Here is a 23,893-nt window from a genome sequence, read left to right as displayed (position 1 = left end):
GCGATGAAGAAACTCTATGAAAGAGCCGTAAAAAGTGATCCGTGGGAAAATTCTTTAAATACAATTCTAACGTAACAATTCAATATACTCGCGCTATCTTTTACGATATGCCAGCGTTTGCGTTAGCGTAATATATGGACAAATAAATGTTTATTCGCGGAAAATGAATATTTGCCTCGCTGCACTCGTGCGAGACCAACAGAATTAAAGGAATTTATCGAATACGCCGACGACTAGTACGCAATTCGTTCATCTCGTCGAGAGTGTAGCATGAATAATTAGAATGAGCCGAGTAATTAATGCGAAGTGTACCTTTACTTTGGAAATCCGCCGGCGGTTTCTAGAAACGGAACGCGGTTTTCCTCGGAACGCGATCTGTTTACTTGGGCGGATGCAGTACGAGGAAAAATTACGCTTTGAGGAAAGTCTTCTTTAAAGGTGCAACCTGCGGCTCGGCTAGTTGCAATTAATAATAAAATAATAGGCATCTTTACCTCGATATACTTTTTAGTGCGATTTAATTGTCTGAAAACCCTGTGGAGCCGCAGGAACCTCGATCTCCTCGTGGAAGAATAATTGCATTACGAGCTCTGTTTAAAGTCGTGTTCACGTGCCAAACGAGTAATAATTGTTCTTCCAATGCAAGAAATTTTACGAATGAAATATAATACACAAAGTATAATAGTCGCTACATTTATATCGGATTTTCTCGTTCATCCTTCCTTTCATAACGTAATTCACTTACATATGAATACATTTTCCAAAGAAGAGAAACTTAGAAGCAAGAGGATAGGAAGTTAATACATTTCGCATGATAAATCGAACACATGGCTACACAAAGGAGCAGAGAACTCTATATATATATATATACTTATAAGAACTTGTTTTAAAGTTTAAGTATTCAAGATACTCGCATATTATTAAATTCAGCGAGGAATACCCTTTTATATTTTTTCGATTGCATAATGCTACTTGAGTCAACGAACATAGAAGAGGATGTTTACTGAGCTTAATTAGATCTTTAAGTAAAATAGACGAATCTGACGAATAATCTGGCAAATATGAGATGGCAAATCTATAAATTTAACTCGATGAATTTTTCACAATAAAACAGCCATGAGGAAGATTGTATTTCATCGGCAATAAGAAAGATACTTTTATTCAAAAAAACAAGCATTAGATTTTACGGAGGTTTTCGTGTTTCTATAACGTAAATATCATTTTGTACTTCTTCTCGGTATTTCGAACCCATTTAATTATAAAAGAAATGTTACAATCAGATCTAAATTTATATTTAATAGATATTATAAAACCTCGGATGTAGCATCTCTTTAAATAATATTTACTCTTTTTAAGGTAATTATGTCGATATAATTATGTATCCGCTGTCTATACCGATAACAAATACTATCTATACAATGAATTTAATTACTACAAATTATGTACATAGCCTACGGAATATTATCCAAAGCGCGATCGATAAAATATTTCTATGTTGTGTATGAACGAACCGATATCCTTGTAAATATAACTGTATGTAACTTTACTAAGTTATTAATTAACTAAGTTGCTCTGTCAGTTATTATTTTATTACATTAATCAAAGATTTTCATTGCACTGATGAACGACCGATTTATTTTAAACGATAAATTAAATTCTTCTTTCCACATGAAGTATCAATCATATAATAATCCATGCAAACTTTTCGTGTAACGAATAAATGTACTTATTAAAAGGAACTGTATAATTTATCTTTAAAACGAATACGAATGGTTTGATACGATAATGAACCCCTAAAGCACGACGAAATACCTCGCTTCATTTTGTTAATTTGCTCCAATGATATAGAAGCATTTTAAAGAATATCGTCGCTGAAACTTCCTTTGCCAATAATTCACAAAATGTTTTGCCATAACGTATTGCGCATGGCTCAAATCCCGCATTCATATTCGCGCACGGCGTCCTTTTCCATTATTCTCGAAATAATATATAATTTCGAGGATATTAATTCGAATTACCCGGCCAATATAGGGAAACTGAATAGGAAAGGAAGCTTAAATAATACAATTTGGAGTGTATGATGTAAATGCAATTATAATCTAACCATCAGTCACGGAGTTTTGAATACCTATTTGCACAACCTAGAAATGTACAACTTGATTGTTAATACAAGCTAGATTAAATGTACTCATAAATTAGAGAAAAATGGTCTTAGTGAACAAATAAAAGTAAAGAATAGTAACACGTGCGATATAGACGACGACGATGTTTCAATGTATATAAATTACTTGTACCGCTTTCTAGTGGGTGCATTAATCATAAAATTATTAAACGAGGGCAACAGACTGTAAACGACAGCTATCGTAAATTTATTTTCCTTGCTCCTAATTCATTACAGAAGTACAAAACTCCTTATTCAATGTATCGGGTATATGCTACCAGCGCGTGACCGATTTGCCACGTTTTATTAATTCCAACGTTCGTACGTATCTTTCTTATTTTTTCCAGCACGTGCTAGACTCGACCGAAGCGCGAGTAATTTATTGCGTCGCCCTTACCAAATCGAGATTTTCAAGCTTCTAATATATTAACCGCGTTGAAAATTATTTTCCATCTGCGTTATCAATTCTCCTATTTATCCCCTGTGAAATAATTAGAAAGTTTCACTAACATCATATTACGATTACGTGCACGTTTCGCGGATATGCCTGTCAATTTTACATATCGTTGCTCGAATTAATCACGGAAATCTACCTATCAGTATAGAAAGTACTCGCTTGAAAGAATTACCCCGATAATTTGAAAGTTAAACAATTTCGTGATAAATGTCGCTCGCTATTCGCTTTGTAATCTTTTAGTCGTTGCACGAGAAATTAGTTGCAGACGAGATTCACGTAGTTTTAGAAATCATGGGTTCTATCGCTGCTGATTCATAGGAGTAGTTTAATTTAAATCGACTCTCAGATTAAAAGCATCGCGCGCAATATCACGAGCTCGTTCTTCAGGGGCTCGTGCTAGGACGACTGTGTAAACTTATTAGGGAAATCGTGTCGCGAAACTATCGTTCGGTTCACAGCACGTAACCTATTCCGAGGTTTATTAATTCTCTTTCCTCCTTTCTTCGTTCGTCGACGAGGCTCGAGTCGTTCACAATGGAAGTGAATCGTTTGTTACAATCCGACCTGTTTTTGTTTTTCGTAAACGCGACCGGCCAGAGATCGTGACTTTGTTGCGCACAAGTGGAGCCTGTACGATTGAAATATGCACACGACGTGCCACGCGTACATCGTACAGTAGAAAAACAAAATCTCCGCAATATGCACGGCACGTTTCTCACGCCGAATATATCAACTGTGCTGATTTATGGTGTTTTTACTTGTCGTCGAATTAGGGCGAAAAACAAGGAAGATTCACAGGAAAGCACGTCTGACATGTCGCGATCTTAGTTCGTTCTTGCGTAAAGGGGTTAAGTTTTTACGTAATTCTCCCGCAAAGACCGTGTCGTTCTTTCGAGGGAATTGAATTAAACGAGACATATGTAAACAAGGAGAGAAATTCGGAAGATAAGATATGTTGCTAATTCGACTCCTGTTAACCTGTCATCCATTCCGCTCTTGATACGTACCGTCATGTGCGAAGAAAACCTCCCCTGAATCCCATAAATATTAATCAAATATTCTCAAATGTGACTTACAGAATCTCATTCGCCGACGAAGGTTTAACAATTCTCTTCTATTAATCATACGAGAGATTAAAATTAAAAATACTTATAGAAGTGGCCGGGTTAACTATACAATCGACGTTTCTTCTAATCAACCTTAAAACGTCTTCAGATACGCATTGAATTAACTTCGAATCCTATAATTCGACAAGATAAATGTTTCGCCTAAACTTTATATTAATTACCTTCGTGGATAAAACGATCTACCCTTAATCTTCTCGACCCTATACTAAAACGAATCGCCTATCACGGGTATCATTAAGAATGATAAATCATGCAAAGATCCTGCGTATCGCAAACACATAGTTCCACACGAAACAACAAAACAAATGTAATTATCAGCGCACAAGCAGCACGTGGACAGGGCTGAAAGAAGCGATCTCGGTCAGTTGATGTAATTTTAATTCCGACCACTCATTATTCATTTGCTCCAGCAACGTTCGATTAATTATTATCCTGATAAACGTCACGCAACGTGCGTTCCCTCGATAAATCGTTATTCCAGTGATGCACGTAACCGATGAAACGTGCAATTGATCGCACGTACATCGCCACACAGGGTAATTAACTGAGAGAAACACTTTTTTCGGCGATAATGGGAATAATCGGGCGTTGGAACGCGCGCGCGATAAACCGTATGCAAACGGTCGATCGTCGTTACCGCGTTAATGCTGGATTTAATACAAAATAACGCGAGACGTTAATGCAAACCCTAGGATTTTCTCGTGTAAAACAGCGGATTTTATTCGAGCCTGTACAACGAGTTTTAACCGGCTAACGCTTTTGAACGGTTTTGGAACGGGTACTCCAAGAGATGCGAAACGGTCGGTACGGACGTTTCCAGCTAACGTTATGGATTGCGAACCTCGCTGCATGAATATTGATGGGCGAACTTCGATGGGCCGAATTTTCCAGCGTAAAGATCGAGCAAACTTTGAAACACGAGTGCATCGAGACCGTAGTTTTCAAACGTAAACCGTGCGAAATGTAAGCTCCGAGGTGTAAAGGTGAAAACAAGACCAATAGAGCGAGAAAGCAAATTTCGCGATCCGCTTTTCAAGACAAGCGATGAATGGATTCGATTACAAAGCGAAATTTATCGAGTATAACAGTGCCGTAATTATTTACAGATCCGATTTACAGAGTTTATACTGCACTTTCTCTTTTATTCGTCCGTAGTCGTTCGAATAATTGAAAATACCAGGCATACTTCGTCATGGGAGATATAATTCGTCACTTAACGAGGATGCTCAATTACTGAGAAAAGTCCTGAATCATCTTTGCGTGTTCAGAACAGAATGAAAAGTATTTTGTTTCAAGACAAAGTGACGCGCAGGAAGAGCGTAATGTGACGTGCTGTCGCTTCCAACGAAAATCATGCGATCTCGTGTAATACGGACTGCCACAGACTTTCCGCACATTTGGGATTAGCCATGACAGGCACAAATTAAGCGGTCACGTCTCTGATAAGGAGGATTTCTCATGAAATCCTCCCTTTTTTGTGAAATATGTCCGACGTGATTACGTATCACAAGTTCTTACTGAAACTCTATCCAAAGAGCTTGAAATTAAATACCCTTGGTAAATTCTGAGTAAAGAATCAATTTTTTTATTAGAAAGTGAAAAAAAAGCCTTACAAAATATTTTATCGTTAGGGTCTGTTGGCTTACATTTTTAAGATGGAATTTTGAATGAAAGTTCTGGATTAAATTACGTTACTATATCGCGTTACGCTACCAGATAAACAGTATAAACATAGATTATGATAGAGATAACAACGAAAATTACGCGAAAATCAACGCCACGTGATACATTTTAAGCTTGTTCCTCCGTGCATCAGTTGTTGTCCAATTTGCGGTAATAATTCAAATAAAATACACTGTAAACGATATAGAATCGACTAAACGGTAAATCCAATCTCAGTTTGTATGAACGTCGATTGCATGATTCAATTGGTATTTTGAGAAAGAGACATACGCGATACAAAGTATTCCTTGATTAGGAATAACCTACATTCATCGAGTAATTAACAAATTATATTCGTACGATATTATCCTTTCTTCGTTGTTGGTTACGCTTGTGCTCGGGAACGTATTTGAGAAAAACTTTTAATGCCTCATGCATTTCCCCATAAAATAGCTGAACTAATTCTCTTATCACCATCCCTTTTACTTTACCTTCGAGTAAGGAGTATGGTAGCTTCTTGAGTACTTTTTCACGTCTCGATCATTCTCTTTTAGTTTCAATTTCTACTTGAACGATCCTCTAAAATAGGATTAGATAAATCAAAAGTGAAAGCGTTTCTTACACAAATAATTTTGAAATGGGCAATGCAATTCTATATTCTATATTCTAAAACTGGAATATAGTTTTAGTTTGTAGCTTTTATAGAGAACGGATACGTAAATCATGCGAAAAGAGGATTTTCTACAAACTATTTCTACATTATCGAATTCGATTCACCTTTCCTATTACAAGAAAGACTTACATTCATACGATAATAAGACCGACTTTCGGCCGGCGTTGGAAAGTGCTTGAAATCCCGAAGGACCTAGCCGGAAAGTTTAAGCAGGACAAATGAATGTTACTACAGACAGAGGAAGACGGGACAGAGGAAGCGTAGGTACGAAAAAGAAAAAGTAGCTCTTTCGAGAAATGGAAAGATAGGTTACATCTACTAATAAGCAGAAAACTTGGAACATCGTAAAACTGTTTCGGATTCTACCTCTTTCTGTTATTTTCGCTTTCTATATCGAGAAAATATTTAACACGTAACATCGAAACCAAATTGTCGTATTAAAAGAACATTTTCATACGAATACATTAAAAATACAGTTAAAGATGTTTTGTTGCGAGCTATAGATATAAAAAAAACTCGTTTTTTATAGCACACTACCTGAATCAAAAAAGCTCGGATTATTCACGAAGAATAATAAGCAACTCTATGGGCAATATTGAAGTTTTCGAATCCTGAAGGATTGCACGAGAACTTTTCCCAATTCTGTTTATTTACGTACTAAAAGGACAAGGCAACAAAATCCAAAGCTTTGAAGAGGAAAAAGCAATGTAAAATTACAAAACGAAATAAGAAGAAAAAGAAAGGGCAAAGAAGGAGAGAAAAGATGCAAAAGGGAGTCGCAGGAGACTTTGCAGGGGTGTTATTCCGATAAATCCTTTTCTCAAACAAAAGAAAAACGCACGTACTTCTGTAGCTTTCTCAGTCGATCTTTTAAGATTTTCATAATACAAAAAGTTTCTTTAACTTTCTACGTTCCCTCGCGAACGACACTTAACGAGATAGATTAGGCATAAACGTACTGCGCGTTTCCATTTTGGTGAAACTTTTCAATTATTCGATGAAGGGAAATCGCGTTATGAGTGTTGGAGGAACGTTCGACAGTGGTGATATTAGTAAATTTGCCAAAACATAGGGAAATGTAGTTTAGTCGGTTGTTGGAAACTGTTGCGTGAAAAGCTCGAGATCGATTGAGTAGCGTTTCCTTCTGAAACACACGGAACTTGGTTACATCAACAGGATAATAAACAACTCTTCAACTGCGGCAGTAGCGGTTTCCGAAAACGAGCAGGACTGCCATTGAAAGTTTAACTAAGTTCTATGTACATCGTCGAGGAAATAGAAGAGGATTTCCTGAGAGACCGAGCGACATCCCGTACATCGGGAAGCCAATATCAGGGAATGCCACGTGTCTCATAATTTTTAAAATAACGTTTGATTTCTCAGAAACAAGCAAACTTGATGGGATTGATCGGCACGGTTTTCCGTGTTTCTCGCAGGTATATGAAAAATATCAATGTCTGTACGTAAAGATTCGCAAGGCATGGGTTTCGAGATTCAATAGAATACGATGAAAATCAATCTGAAATTAATAGAATGTAAAATATTTGCTGCGACTTCTCTCCCCCCCCCCTCCTTTCCAAAAAGAGGTTTAATCGTCGATAATATCTTTTGGCTTCTTAAAATGCGGAGCTGTTTCTTCTTTTGTTCATATCGAAGTGGAAAAATCGAGCTTCTCGTCAAGCGTTTATAAGGCAAGCATCCTATTGGCCATGCAATTGAAAACAATGGATCTCGACTCGATTTCAGCCGTTGAATGGCTCTCGACGAACGATGCTCAGAAATCAGCTGTTAATTTAAAACGGGAAGGGAACCCGCGACGATCTCGCGTGTGTCACGTGCAAAGGACTCGGAGTGGACGCTCGTAAAAACATCCTGAGGGATTTTCGCAAAAACAGAAAGAAAAAGGATACTTTGATCGGTAGGTTGATCGATTCACCGTCCAATGTCGTCCACATCGTACGAAAGACTTTACCGAGGTAAAAGCCTGAGAACTGCTGATCTAGAGAGAATGGTAGAGGGCCCCAAGGACTAGGAAAAAGTATCAGTAAAAGAAGGATTCCAGTCGTAAAACACAAGAGGATAAGGAGGGGACAAAAGGAATGATCACATATTATGTCTAAATGTATATACATACGAAGATGTATATATAGATATATATGTATCTTTGCCTTTACATACACCGCGACTTACTTCTTACTCTTTGCTCGAACTGGATAAATACGCATACAGATTTAATTTCTAAATTACTAAGTTAATTATGAAAACGTCTACATCTGGTATTTATATAGTTTACGTAGAATATCGGTGTGGCAAATCTTTTAATAGATGACGTAAATTTATAATTCACTAATTCCATGAGAAACTAGTAAACACACTTTGCAATTGAAAATTGACAAGTAATTCGTATAAATTCGAGTGCAAATACTTACGAGCGATACTAGTATATGTATGTAAATAAACGTAAATATATGTAAGAGATTTTTGACAGCGTTGATCTCTTAGACGCCCTAATGAATGTTCTACACAGATACTAAACGCGACTAACTAGCTTCGCTAATTAAACCGGGATCGGAATATTAGGAATATTCGAATTAGACCACGGTGTATCGTTATGCAAATTTTCTAAGCTAGTCTACCCCGGTAAGGCGAACCACGGATTCACTGTGGAGTTTGTCCACGCGTAGGAAGCTCGATTACGTCGCCCAGATAATAAGGAAGTCTGTAACCGATGTTGGGAGAAAGCTGGAAATCCCGATAGAGTTTGTTGGGAAGTTTCATCGAGCCAACTCGGTCTCGCCAGCGAGAACGCGCATTTTGGATGGAACGCGTAGAGGAAAGTAGACGTACGCGTAAAGGGAGAACCGAATGCAAATTGGATTATGCGAGGCGAAATAAATGCAGCGACGTGCGAATACATGTCGAACAGGAGAATTTAGTGCGACGGAACGTGTATTATGCTCCCGTCGTACTCGACTTTTACTACGAATTATTTGTGTCCGTGCATGCTGGTTCACAAAAGAATTTGCAATCAGCAGATCGCGCGAAACGAATGAAAATTCAAATCCTAAATATTTAAACGAAATTTCGCGTGATATAAATAGAACTACACAAAACTACTTGTTAGGGTATAATCTAAGATAGAAATAATTTGTAGCTGTTTCTCGCTACGAAGAAACTATTTTACTTAAAGGGGCGCTATTTAAATTTCGCCGCTCGTAAATGGAAAGTAACAACCGAGAGATAAGAAAGATAATGGGAATAAAAAGGAAATAAATTTGAAAATAAAGAGCGACGCGAGAAAAGAGTCTGCGTTACACAACGTAACGCTAGCACCGGGAGATCGAAAGAATTTTAATTATGAACATTTTATAAACGCGAATTTGAAGAATGTTCGAGATGAAATGCAACTCCTAATCACGCTTACGTAACACGCAATAACGCAAGAATCGCCTCTGGCGAGGCAGGAAGGGAGCTGCAAAGTTTGTCAGCTAATTACTGTCGTCGCAGACGCTGCATTTTAGAACGCAATAGTGATAAACGTAATTAAAGGGAACGTTCATAAAGGTTCGATAATTTCATAGCGTCACGGACAAACAGATTTCGAGCTGCCCTTCTTAATTATTATCCCGGCTCGATTTATCTCACTCCTCTTCAGCCATCGTGCCTTCTACGTTTCTCATTTCCGGGACGGTTGTTTGAAATTGCATCCGAGTAATTATGAAGTGAAACAAGCCGAGATCACCTGTACACCTACAATTTGTTACTTGTCCGTGCAATCCGGACGATTCTAAATTGACCAACTCTTGGCCGATCTCGTTCTCAAACAGTCGTACCGCTACCCTCTGGTTCTACTCGAATATTCAAATAGTTCCTCTTGTTTGTATTCCTTGTAATTAGTTCCAGTCGAACTATACTTGGACCGTTCGCCTTTTGCACTGGCGTTCAAATTCGTAATAAATGGTCGCGACACGCGGCAAACTAATACAAACGCGACCTATAGAATTTCTAGATCTGGAAATATTCGAAGTAACGCGATGAGCTAACAGGATGCTTTCTGTTTCTAAACGAACAAACAGATTCTGGTCGTAATATTATCGCCGGTCTATGAGGCGGAGGACGGTGCACGGCGATTCGATGAAAGGCGTCGAACAGGTGAACTCGACGGAATGAGAGTACAATCGGAAAAAGAAGGAAACTACATGAAATAACGTTGATAAGCCAGCGGCGTCGGCAGATGTGGATATTGGTACTTCCCTCCGATCTCCTCGACTACAAGATGCCTGTTTACATCGAAGCGGCAATAAGACACGCTTGAATGCACCGTTGAAGCCTCTCGAGATTCCACAAGGAACGCTGTTAGAGAAATTTCTCTCAGAAATTTGCGTCTTTGACACTTATTTCGCGCAACGAGTGAATATACGATGAATAAGAGAAAGGGGGAAAATAAAAAACGAAAGGGCGAAAGTGGCCCCTCGTGAAAAACACAGCGAAAAGGAAAAGCTGAGATTAAACGATTAAGTTGATATTTAGTACTTCGTTACGCGTAGCATTATGGAACGAGCGAATTAAATGAGACCGGCTCACGCGTTCTTTTCCTTAAAATTTCACGAACCCCTCACGATTTAACGAATTCTTGATGCTACTTGATGATTCGCGTCCGTTGAGAGAAAGACAATGCCGTGCCGGGTAAAGAATGGAAGAGCGAAACTTCGTAATTCTCGAGGATAACCTGTGGAAGCTCTGAATCTTTTGGAAAACACGACTGTGAAAAATCCCGTTTCCAATGCTACTGTTATCAAGGTTACTATACGGAAGGAAAGCTAATAAAAGCAAATGAATAACGGAGAAAGTGAAACGAATCTGAAATATACTACTGAAATACGTTTACTCATCCCTTTGATAAATACCGCGTTGAATGGAAGTTTGCCTGCATGTTTTATCGCGCTTTGATAGAAATCGATGCTATATTTCAATTACATTTCGCGTAAAATATTTCGACGGGTATCGAATAAATTTCGATTCGGGGATTCCATCGCATTTAATTACAAGATAACTGGTGCGAAGATAGGTAAAAAATTAAATAGGGAAAAATATTCTCCGAACTACACGTTACAGGGGCATATAAATCCTTCTCTCGTGAAAACAAAGGTCGGTAATTTATCATAGAATAATACACGTTAATAATACGATGATGGGAAATGCTGCAGTGCGTATTATAGATGCATTTGCAGCTTCAAAAGGTTAACTCTTATTGGATAAACTGCTGTCGAGACAAATAAATCTCGTACGTTGGTGATTCAATGTATCGACAATGCTAAACATTGTCTTCGAAATATGCTTCGCAACAAATACGATTAAACAATTAAAAGATGTTTAACGCGGAAAAATTTTTCGCGAGAAACGTTTCGTCGGAAGATTGAAAATTTCAACAAAAATAAAATACATCAACTGCGTGGTAATATAGGTAGCAAGGTAACACGTGCACCACGAAATATCCTTCTCCGCTAAGAACAGCATGGGCGGGCTGGTGATTCATTTCTCTGTGAGCTGAACGAATTGCAGAATGATACAGAATGCCGGGAAATCGAGTCAGTGGGTTACATAATAAGCAAATCTGGAATCAGGGACGTTCTCTCGAACTCTTGCCTCGGTGATGGAACTAGCAACTCTCCAGAGAGAAACATTTTCTCGGCGTTCTGCATTCTTCGTTCGGGATTGAGAGCAAGAGAGGCATAGGGGAAATAAACGAAAAGAGGTAGGTTCCTCAAGTAGGGAACGGAAGAAGGGAAACACGGAAGGTAAAACGACTACGGCGATGAACGGAAGACGCAATGAAAGAAAGAGAGGTATAAAAAGATAGAAAAAGAGAACTCACCCTTGCCAGAGCGACGGCTGGAAAGCTGTCCCATGCGAGTTGCGCTTCCTCGCCCGTGTTTCCATGACGTTGACCCGAGAGGATCCTCGCAGCCGTAAGAGTGCTCATCCCCATCCCGTCGCCGACGAAGAGAACGACGCCCCGCGCCACACCACTCGGTGGCGTCGTCCCGCTGACGCTCGAACTTGCCGCCGACGCGCGAATACGGGCTTCGATCGCGCGTGTCGCTGCCTCATACCAGATCTCCCTCTCTGCGAAGAGAAATTTTTCTCGCTTGAGTAACCGCTACGGGAGCCAGCCTGACACCTATCTTAATTGAATCTATAGTCTCGAAGCGTTCCCGAGAAAATCGACCATTATTGTCGGCATTTGCCGTAAGTATTGTTCGGTTATCGTTCTTTGTTGTCGCGTGTACAGGGAGATGTTTGAGCGGCCGGCAGTGCAGGAGAACTCTTTTGTAACGGGATATAACGTTAGGTGAAAGGTTTCGAAGTGAATTGTTGCGCTCAGCCATACGCCCTTTCCTTTTTACCGATGGCCAATAAACCTGGCCAACTATTCGACAACGATAATCGTTCAATGAACGCGAAACGACGTACGGTTTCATCTTCGTAAAACACACCAGCGACGAGACTAACATAGTTTCACCGATTTTCCTCAAATTGAAATATCAGAATACACCAGAGCTATTTTGGGACTCGTTAATACGAAAATTCATATTCTCTCGCAAATATTTGAAGCACATTTCCCATACACGATCCTAACTACGTACGTTTTCCTCTTGCAACTACGTATTTAACAAAGCTACTCGATAACGCAAACTGAAATGTGGCTCGGTAATTATTATATTCCGAGGTGGATTTGCCAACACTCCAGAGGCATACCACCAGTCACGACGATGCTAATCTCTAAGTATCTCGTTCCTTGCCGGAAGGAAGCTCGGTTTCGTTGAAATTGTCATGTTGCAGATTGAGACCGCGTTTCCCTGGGACAACGACGGTTGCTGTTCGAATGTTGCCGAAGGGACCGGATATCTTAATTGAATCTGTTGGTAAAACGGGACGAGTCCAACTGTTTCCTGGGAAGTCATTTACTGCAGTTACTCTCGCAAAAAAGATCGTCGCACAGCGAAAACGAGAAGCGCACCGAGACCACGCAAACGATCTCGTGCGAGCCACAAATTTCGATACGAATAATTTACTTCGACTTTGAGTTATTTTGCTTTGAGTTTGAAAGAACAAAAATGTCGACGCTAATTAGAAAACAACTATTCTTGAGAACAAGTGAGAAAACTCGTTGAATTTGTAAAACTGTGTCTTCCTCCTCTCTCTCTCTCTCTCTTTCTCTCTCTGTCCTATCCCTTTTTAATTGAAAATTTCTTTCATTTATTACTAAGATCCATAAATATTTATGAGGATTATAAAACGGACATCTTGAATTTCCATCTAATCTACCGAATCTAGAGGACCAACAAAGATTGCTGCTTACTTGAAATGCCATTTCTAGATCCAGCTAAAAGGCTTTCACGCGTTGCAAATGTGTGGCGCTTTCTAAGTATACCTCGAATAGTACACAGACTGTGCCAAAAATAGCCGAACTTTTTGATAATAAGAAATCAGAGGAATCGTTCGGAGGAAAATGTTCTATTTTATACAAAACATATTGCACCTATTAATTAATGCGTCCAATAATTGTTACGAGTCTTCTTGTGGAATTTCTTTGAGAACGCCTGGATATCTTGAATATCGTCGTAACGTCCGTTTTCGTTGTTATTTGAAGGATTTGCGGAGACAGAAAGTAATTGTATGATGTTAAATCTGGCGAACAGGACGGGTGGTGCAACATTTTGATTCGCCATAATTGACGTCGCCACTGACTTTTTCTAGTCTCAAGAAGGTCGATTATTTTCGGATGAATCTGTGTATTATTTTTTACATGCTAATATTATTTTTTATTTAAAATCGCTATATGCCTACTACGAAATATTTGGAACAAATATTTAAACGTTACAGATACCGTCAAATGAAATACTCCTGACGAAATCGTTAAAACGTCGTGTTTAGAGAAGTTCGAACTGGCAATACGAAGTTTGGTTGACAGAGCAAGTTTGGTAAATTTGTATCCACGACGATTTCATTCGGTGTCTGGTGGTTGCATTGCCGGAAGCGCGTTACGACGAACGACTGTTTCCTACAAACTGCACTAGTCGAAGATCCTGCCGTTACGGTTTGCCTAGAAACACATCGCCGACTAGTAGCCGCTAATGGGTAAGTTTAAACTGTGCCGTAGCTAGTAAACTGCCATATCGTGTCGCGATATTGGCCGAACCCGTATTTCCATAAAAGCAGGATCCGATACAGGTCATAGTGACGAAGTTAAATCCGTATCTCCCTTTGGAGACAGGTATCTACTGTAAAGCTGTGTCAAAGAAAGAACTAATTTCATGGAAATCCGCCTCAACGTTACCTATGTTAACGCTGTTTTAATGATTAGCGTAAATGGTTTCGTTTCGAATGGTTTCGGTTTTATATTGAAATTTTACTTATCACGTGTGTACAATTATTAGATTGTCCCAAAGGTTTCCTCCGCTTTATAAGGAGATAATAGATGCACAACATTTTTTGTTTTACATTATTTTATCGAATTGTGCACGATCCACTCTATACTATTGGAAATAATATAAAACAAAAGATGTGCATTTATTATTTCGTTATAAAACGAAAGAAACTTTTGGAACGATCTAGTGATTTAACGCAACGATCTCTATTGGCCCTTTATTATACAACCCATTTTCCTTTTTTTGTAAAACTTTGCAGTAATATCGCAAGGCAAATACCACAATGAATGAGGAACGAAAATATTATTTGACCAGTCCAGTGGCATGTATATACAGGGTGGTTGGTAACTGGTGGTACAAGCGGAAAGGGGTGATTCTACGCGAGAAAAGAAGTCGAAAATATAGAATAAAAATTTTTTTTTAACTTTTTTTTTAATTTTTCCATCGAAACAACGATCTACAGTGAGATCCGTTATAACGAGACGTGATAAAGTGCACGCGTACCGAGCGAGAATTCAAAGTCGATTTTCTCGAAAACAAAGCCTCGAAACAAAAAATTTTTATTCTATATTTTCGACTTCCTTTTTCGCGTAGAATCACCCCCTTTCCGTTTGTACTACCAGTTACCAACCACCCTGTATATATATATATTTATTATATTGGATAAGAAATGTAAAACAAAAAGAGTGGGGGTAGAACCATGCAATTTTTCTTCCAACCAAAAGGACTGCAAAATATTTCGTACAAAATCACAGTAAAGTGTAAAGGTACCTGTACTATCCGTATAGATTATAACATTGTCAAATACATATCAGTTGAGGTGAAAATTTTTGATAAACACATTCGTGCGGGGATGATTAATTTAAATTTAATATAACGTCGTATTAAAACGAATGAAATTTCAGGTAACGAAGTTTAATTTCTATTTTAGGACACGAGGCGCAAATAGAATCTCGGGCATCGTTGGAGATATGAATTTTGTAAATCTGCGGATCCGCGTACAGTTGAAACGGCAAAAGCGGTTTTACCGGTGTACTATGCCAACTCGTTTCGATTAATCCGTCGAAAAACGAGGTAACCAAATTTATGTTTCGTAAATATCATTGCAATTTTAAATATTAACGCTTAGCCACCGATTCTAATCGTCGCTTTCGAGCTCTTTTTTCACGGTTACGCGTGGTTCCCTACCCTTTTATTGCAATATAATTGCCAACGAATCTCATCCATGTTCTCAACTCGAAATACCTTTAATCATTGCAATTAATTTTCTCGTGTATCGTTGTCAAACAATATTCGATAGCTCGTTAAATTTGTAATCGGCATTGTAGTAGAAACACAATGTCTACGCAGCAGTTCAAATTGATTGAACGTTCGTGAATTACACAGATACAGTGGCATATTCACGTGTTGGCGAGGAAAAAATTGCAAACTCTATCGGTGAAATATCAAACGTTGGCGAGATCGATTCGATGAAAGCGGAGACCTCAACGCAATTCGTGTCAAATATTTTAGCTGTCGATTCGCACTTCCAGCTATTCTTCTCGAACGTTAAACCCAAGCATCGCGGAGGTTTGATGCTTTCAGAGCAGAGGCAGAGATTTATGATAGTCAGGAATCAATGAAACGCACGAGTCGGACCGAAATTTATTTTCCTACGAGTTCCTGATAAATATTTGCGAGCGCGCAGATTCATAGCAGTACGGTTTGTTTGAATCTATTCAGGATGCACGAATCGTACCCAGACATCGACTAGATATTCATAAATAAATACACCTGTCAGTGATCGACGAAACTGGCGCTGTCACATAGGTGTAGGCGCACGTGCGTTTGCTAGTTTGCAGCTACATCGGTATAATCGAAATTTAATTACCAAGACTTCGCGTGCGCGGTCAGGTTAGTGATCTGCAGCTGTAGTTTCCCGGATGATACGCAACACTCGAGTGTTATAACGTAGATCGTTTCAGGCAATTTCGAAGCTTTCATGTTTCTAATTACAACAAAGCATGGTTTTGATAACATGAAATTGTTTAAGCCGCAGAAAACAGGAATCGTTGATCGCCTATGAAACGATAAGAAAACCATAGAAACGAAGAGACGAATGCAGTTGTGAGTTTGTAAACTTTCATAGATGGAAGTTTCGAGATAACGTGTCTGGAAGAAAAATCGTATGGTAAGATCTAGGAACACGTGATTTATAGCTGAAAGAAAGATCGAAGACATGCGAAAGCAGAGGACAGATGGCTCGCGTGATATAGGTCCGTCTGTGGTCAGACACAGGTTGCATCCAATGTAATAGACATTACATCATTCTATACGTTTCAATACTCGTTCGATACCATCTTGAAAGTTGTTTCAAGCAGGAGTTATGGAAATCGATAGAAAGTTTGCGGGGACCTAATTTTACGTTTTCTACACGTGGTACGATTAACATACGCTTTATCTTGAATTCTAAAATATCGCATGCTTAAGAACTAGTTAGTAAAAGAAAAAGATTGTAACGAAAGTATAAGTTGTAAAAAATTATGGGAGTTAAATTAACAAAACGAATCGACCAGACGTTGAATATCGTTAAAGATTCTTGGTAAAAGGCACGATATGATAAAAAGTACTAAAATATGGATATTCGTGTAGAGAGAGTATTTCACTCGCGAAAAAGATACAAACGGTAACTGTATAAGTATAATGGCGGAAACCTTGGGATATTAGTAACACGACTTAATACTGATAAGAGCTATTGAAAAATGAGAGAAAGATGAAAAGAGATCGTCGAAAGACTCCGCTGGGAACTTGAGATAACTTTGGAAAAGTACAATACTTGTCCCAAGAGAACTTCTAAGAGAGCAGATAAATGGTTTTAATAGAATGATCCCCTGGGTTAACACGTTTCTTTGAAATAAAGGCCTAATACGAAGGTAAAATAGACGATAACGACAGAGACGAAGAAAGAAATGAATTTTTGAAAAGATTGCCCGCTAAAAGCGACTTATCAAAGATTAATCTTATTCCTCTCTTTTACCTCTTAACAAGCATCGAACGTAGCTTATGAAACAATTCAAATTTATATAACCTCTAAAACTTGCTCCGTAATTTGATTCGTAACGTCGAACCAAGAGTAGATTGAAAGCTTCGGCCAGCTCGAAAACCGAACGTTCGACCTTTCGTTTAAACTTAAAATTACATCGAAAGAGTTCCTTCCTCTACAAAAATTTCTTAATCGCGTGGCCAGACATCCACTAACTTCATCGCGTACATCTCAAACGTTCAAAAGCTACAAATTCGTAGTATTTTAACTTCGACACTTTCAACTGCTACGTCTCGTACGTTTCCTGCTATCCCCTTCGACGACTCCAGCTCCTATACAGTTTTACTCCTACCATCGTTCTCGTAGCTTTCTCACACATCTACGTACATATATTTCTCAAGCGGTCACGTAGAAAGTACGTGACAAAAGGAACAACCAACGATACTTAATCCAATACCCGGCCAAGGTATATCGTTTTTTGTGACCTTAATGTGATTGCACTTGTGAAAGCACATCGGCACGACCAAAAAAAGGAAAAAAAGAAAGAAATGAGCTCGGGCGATAATGCGTTGAAAGCGCGCGGAAAACTTGGCGCAACGATGTTATCTTCGTTCTTTGAGGAGCTTCGTGGAAAAACTCGCGACCAAACAACAATTTCCGGCTCCGTGGATCTCGGCACGATCATCGCGGCCCGGAAATTTCCTTGGAAGATTAACGCCGAAGAAATCCACTTTGTGGTTGATTGCCGAGATCCTTGGCTGGCTGGCATGAGTTACATCCTGGCTTATTATAGCCACACGTTGCTGCAACGCAAGCAGCTTGCGACAAGCAGCCGTAGTTTATGGTGGAGATAGTAGCCACTGTATTCTTGTCGATGCTTACCCGCAGGTGCAACCTACTTTCTTTGAGAGAAACGGAACCGGATGCGAATATCGTTATCACGGCCAACCTTCTTTCACCGCCTTTTACGAACTGATACCGGGTTACCTGCCATTTTAATTACGCGATCAATCCGAGCTTACTGCCTCTTGTTACTATTGCTTCAAGCGAAATCGGTTTAACGGGTTGAGCCGAACAGTTTCATCCGGAAGTTAGTAAAAAAAAGGCCGACCGATTGGGATTATTAATCTGAATTTACGTGCTTCTTTCGTTATTATCGTCCTTAGTACTTCCCGAATTTTCGAAGCCGGTGACTGATTTTTATGGCAGGCATTTGGTTCGCTATTACAGCGAGTTAATAAGGAGAGTAAAGGACAGTAATAGGGAGAGTAAAGGACAGTAATAGGAAGAGTAAAGGATTATAAATAAAATGTTATATGGAACTAGGTCGATGCCCACATAACGTACGTTGGTATGCATTCGTGTATTTCTCCGTCAATTTTTGATACGATATCTAATCTCAAGTTACGTGCGAATTGGAATTCCACCAGGTTAAATTAATACTTCAAATTGGAGCATCGTATTTTCTACATTGGCACCGCGCTATTCCAAAGGCTCCAATTTGAACCAAGCCTCCGTGACTCGCATTACAAGAAACCTTTCTCGTGCTAATGGTCTTATCAAGAATTCTGTCTCCCGTTAGGTAATTGGTATGAGCGAAGGCCCTGAACAATCCCGCCTTTTGAGCTTCACAGTCGTGAACACAGGCTAATTAGTTAAACACTTTGCCGGCCATAATTAATACGGTCCTAATGAATATTCGCCAACGGGATCAAGTTGCGCCAACTTGCTTCCAAGTTTGCTCTGACACGAACCTGTTTCGTTCCTAGGAGATTCCTGGAAAACTTTGCGGTATCAGCTAAATAGGCTATACCATGCAGTATGCGAATAGTTGCGTAATCAGACCATTTGAAATCGATAGGAAACAATACCGTCGGATAGTATCGTAAATCCTTAGGTGAATCTAATTCTTTCTCCTCGTGCGCATCCTGCCATTGATGGCATCGAAAGAGTTGCATGCAACTACATTTCCCCGACTAGCACGTAAAATATCCAACGATCGATGATAGTAATGATTGCCGAAACCGATATTCTGGCCCGTTCCTATTTCCTGTTGTGCAAAGTTTTGTCTGGCATGAATCCTATTGGTCGAGACAACAGGAAAAAAGAATTTATAGACCGTGATAGTATCTGAATTCGACAGCTCCGAAACGATCACGGATTCCGCCGCCGTTTATTTACTGTCGTTGCGTTATCGTTGGGAACTACATAGAACAAAACCGAGATTGGTTGCACGCAACAGTTTTATTGCACCGTCAACTTTATTATACCGCGCGCGGTTACTTTTCCAAATTAACTTTCCGCCGCGTCGGTCCATGCTCAATTATGTTCCCAGTTCCTTTTTAGCTCGTATTTCGTCTAGCCGGAGCAACCACTCTCGGCTCGAGGAAGAACCCAATCGGTAAATTTAATCCTCCAGTGCCAACAGTTTGCCTCAGTTTCCTGGTTTTATCTTTTTCTCAACGGAGTTGTTAGAGCCATGATCATCGAGGATCACGGCATACCGCGAAAATAATTTACCGAAATGAGAAACGAAGTGACGATCGAAAGGAATTTACGTGGAAATTCAAAGAGCTGATTAAGAATGAATTCGACTTTCTAGTAGAGACTTCAACAAAATCCGATCTTCTTAGACGAAAACTAAATATGCGCCGATTCGATGCGATAACCGTACAAGGATTGCGAAATCGTAAAATTTGAAATTCGAATTCCGAGACGGGTGGAGATTCCTAGATCTTCAGATTGGAATTTCTTGGTGTCGTAACAACAACGTGCCGTAACTCTTAAACGCACCTACTTTCGACTCGGCGCGAAATATATTCTCGCAAGATATTTAGGGAATCGGTAAAATATCCCGAAGGCATCCCACGGGGAATTTCAACCGCGAGACTTATGCGCCATTCGGCATACGAATGTAAGAATACATCTACGAATAAACCTTGCACGGGTATCGCTAACCCGCATCTCACCCGTTCTGACTTTCAATATTTCGGTAAGGATACGTAGCGGGCCGATAAAAAGGATCAAATATTAGTCGAAAAGCTTGCACCGAATCATCAAATTACCTGCTCTCGAGAACGAAACGTAAAAGAATATGCGCCTCGAAAAATGTAACAAATATACATTCCAACGTCCCACAAAGAAAATGAAAAATGTCGATCTTCGATTCGTCGTGTTCGATATTACCCGCTGGAATAGTCTCGAGAATGTGAGTAGGTTTCAAAATTTCCGATTTACATCGAATTAATCAGGATCTTCTATTCGCGTTTCATTGTTCTTTATCTTCCTTCTTTATTCTTCTTTATTGAGATATGTATAATTTTGTGTGCTAGACTAGATTAGCTGCGTAATAGTGACACACGTATGTGAATATGAGTGTATGGAAGTATGTGTGTGCACAGCGTCTCGAAAAACAGATGAATGTAACTGTTCCATTGGCAGTGTGGTATGGAAGATGGTGAGACAAAAAGAGTGCTGAGACGCGTGCAAATGTATATCGACGAAGATCCTGAAAATCGTTTATTAAATAGATCTAAAACTATTTTAATATGAATTCTAAGTGTAACCTTAGTGTTCCTTTACTTTTATTTCGGCGATTGAAATCCACAATTCTCGACATTTTTAATTCGTTAATTCGTGTTAAAAACGCGAACACGAAGCTGCAAATATATATTGAAATTAACGCAATTTTCATGCTGTACTTGCTATACATTACACATAACAGGACGCCAGTAAACGTGCCTATTAATTTCAGCGGATATACTTCCTTGGTTAACGAGATACAGCGAAAATTCAGAGATAGTTCGCATCGAGTAGCCTTATTGTCACCAGTTAACGTTAAAACCCTAGTTGCCATTACTTTTAACTCTTGGTTCTATCTACCTCGATATTTTATCTTGTACCATAAGTGTAAAATTCCGTAGCTCTCCTTTTGAGAAATTACGACGCTATCCAGCACGAGTTCCAATTCGCGTAAAACGCGAAATAAATATCAACGCGAAAACGCGCGAATTTCCTTAAAATCGAGCGAGGCGCAACGCACGGCATACACGCAATACACGAAATAATCATCATTGTTCGGCTTTCATCTTATTCGATGATATTATCAATCTATAAGTGATATAAATGCAAAGAATAATTTCCTCAAAAATAGATAGAGGATTAGTAAAAAAAACGGTTGAAACCATTCTGTAATTTTGATTGTTCTGTGTCGGCAAGGCATCGTATTGTTTCCTGCTACAAGTTGCTCCACGGCTGTTCTTAATTTTTTCAATGAAATACGAATGTGGCCGGCGAATTTAATTTTTGTGCCAAATCCTCGCTCGAAATGTCGCACTATACGTTGTCTCCGTTCGATAATTGGAGAAGTGGATTTACAATGGAGACTTATGCTTGCAAACGAAAACTACGCGTTTCTCTGCTTCGGTATTCCCATTTTCCACTTAAACGGTACGCGAGCTTTCCTCTAGCTGTCGATACGAATCGTCGTGATACGGCTACTGCAACACAGATTGCCGAAATTCGGTGTATCTCAGTTGGCGTACGTTCAATTTAACAGAGTGTCACGTGTCAATTTATCCAGGATAAAATATGGTGCAGCATCCGTTGAGCTCCCGTCACCTCGACAAAGTCGATCTGCGGTATTAATATGGATGTTGTGAAAATCGTAGGCGCATAGGCAGTAGTGATTTAATTAAATTGCTTTATTCAAGATTTAGTGATCCGCCGCAAACGTTTTTTATCCATCTGTCTTGACATCTATGTTTTTACGAGTATTTCACGTTGCATTCGATTGTCCGTCGATAATAATTCCTTGTCTCCTAGTTTCACATAACTTTGCACACACTTTTTCCCTCATTTACGAACAAATACCATATTTATATCGTTTCTCTACATATGAATTCTAATTCTCTATAATATTACATAGCTTGGCAGTTACATGCTCATGCGAACAATTTATATGCGAGGAAACATAATCAATTGTGATCATTCTTCTAAAAAGCAAACAAAATTTAGAGGCACGTGAACAACATAATTTACAAACTACTCGTGGTGCACGAATTAGATGAACCACTCTATAGAAGAAAAGTGGATCATTTGTAGCACGGTTATCCATTAAACAACTTGCTGGACTCATACAATCACAAGTATAATTACAGGATATCGATCTCAAGAAATGGAAACTGCACGTGTTTCCGTGTTATAACTTAATATCGAAACACGTCGCGTCTACTCTCGAAAGTTAGACGTATGTAGACTCAGAGAGTGCCGTAATATTCGCACTAGAAACGTAGATACGTGTAACAGCGTTCAGTGACTGCCGCGAAGGTCCCGTTGAGATATTAATTTACGCGACCCGATTACAAGTTACATATGTTCCCGTTTCAGCATTACTGTCGGCTACGAGAATGCCGGCATACCTGTCCTCGAAATCTCTCTGCGAGAATGATGTTATTATCGCGTTACTTCAGACGCGGGGATCATTTGTATGCAAATCGATGCCTGGGAAAATCCTCGGTCCGTTTAACGCGATAATTTTCTTCGTGCTGCGCGCCAGCGTTTCGAATCTACCTCGTTTTAATCTGTTGCCCACGCTCGAAAGAAGAAGAGTGGGAAAGAGGGAGGGAAAGAGAGAAAGAGAGAGACGATCCACAGTAAATACGTGTAGGACGTTCGAAAGAAAAGGGTGGAAATAGTGAAACGAGAAATGAGAGGAAAATCGTCCTTCGCATTTGCCCGTTCGCTTCTGATAATTATCTCTTATTATTTTCCAGCCCGCTGTTACGAGCTCTTTTTTTTTCATTCTCGTGGCCGTTGATAAATTGTTACAGGAAACGTGGCGTGTGGTCGATCCATAAACCAGAAACGTGACCTAGACCCGGACAATCTCACGGACATGGTTCGTTCGAGTGAAATAAAAGGGATACAAAGCCGGAAAAAGACATTGGGTTCGCTGTATCGAATCCTACTCGGCCAACGTCGAATTTCAATAGCTGGCGTGGATGGTGCGAGGAAGCAGCTCTATCTCTTTGTTCTCTTTTCCTCTTTACCTCTCTCTAAAGAAAACTTCAACACCAAGACGAGTGGACTTAACTTCCTCTCGATCGAATGATTTACGCAGCGCCACTTCCTTTTGTACCGGCTACCAATAAAAGCGCGTAAGCTAGACGGCCTGATAAGCCACGAAATGCCCGGAAAATCAACGGAAAAGTTGAAAACGTGACCGACTGCACCGTCCAACCCAAGAAAGTTTCGTTCAGTTTACGTAACTTTCTTTATTTAAGTTGTTTTCAATCCCTGGGTCGTTTTTGCGGATAGAAGTAAACCATATTGTTGTTACACATACTTAGAAGAATGCT

At 39.4% G+C, this 23,893-nt stretch overlaps 1 protein-coding gene across 1 annotated transcript in view; it reads right to left on the bottom strand.

Moving 5' to 3' along the window:
- Positions 1-23,893, bottom strand: part of LOC117157818 (alkaline phosphatase) — a 244,471-nt gene that overhangs the window by 203,952 nt on the left and 16,626 nt on the right. The window contains exon 2 of the mRNA XM_076622126.1: positions 11,956-12,206. Coding sequence (XP_076478241.1) covers positions 11,956-12,206 — 251 coding nt within the window. The remainder of the gene's footprint in view (positions 1-11,955; positions 12,207-23,893) is intronic.

The sequence above is a fragment of the Bombus vancouverensis genome, chromosome 10, assembly GCF_051014615.1.
Source record: "Bombus vancouverensis nearcticus chromosome 10, iyBomVanc1_principal, whole genome shotgun sequence".
Classification (NCBI taxonomy): Eukaryota; Metazoa; Arthropoda; class Insecta; order Hymenoptera; family Apidae; genus Bombus; species Bombus vancouverensis.
The sequence above is the reverse complement of the archived record's forward strand: the minus strand, read 5'-3'. Positions and strand labels throughout refer to the sequence as shown.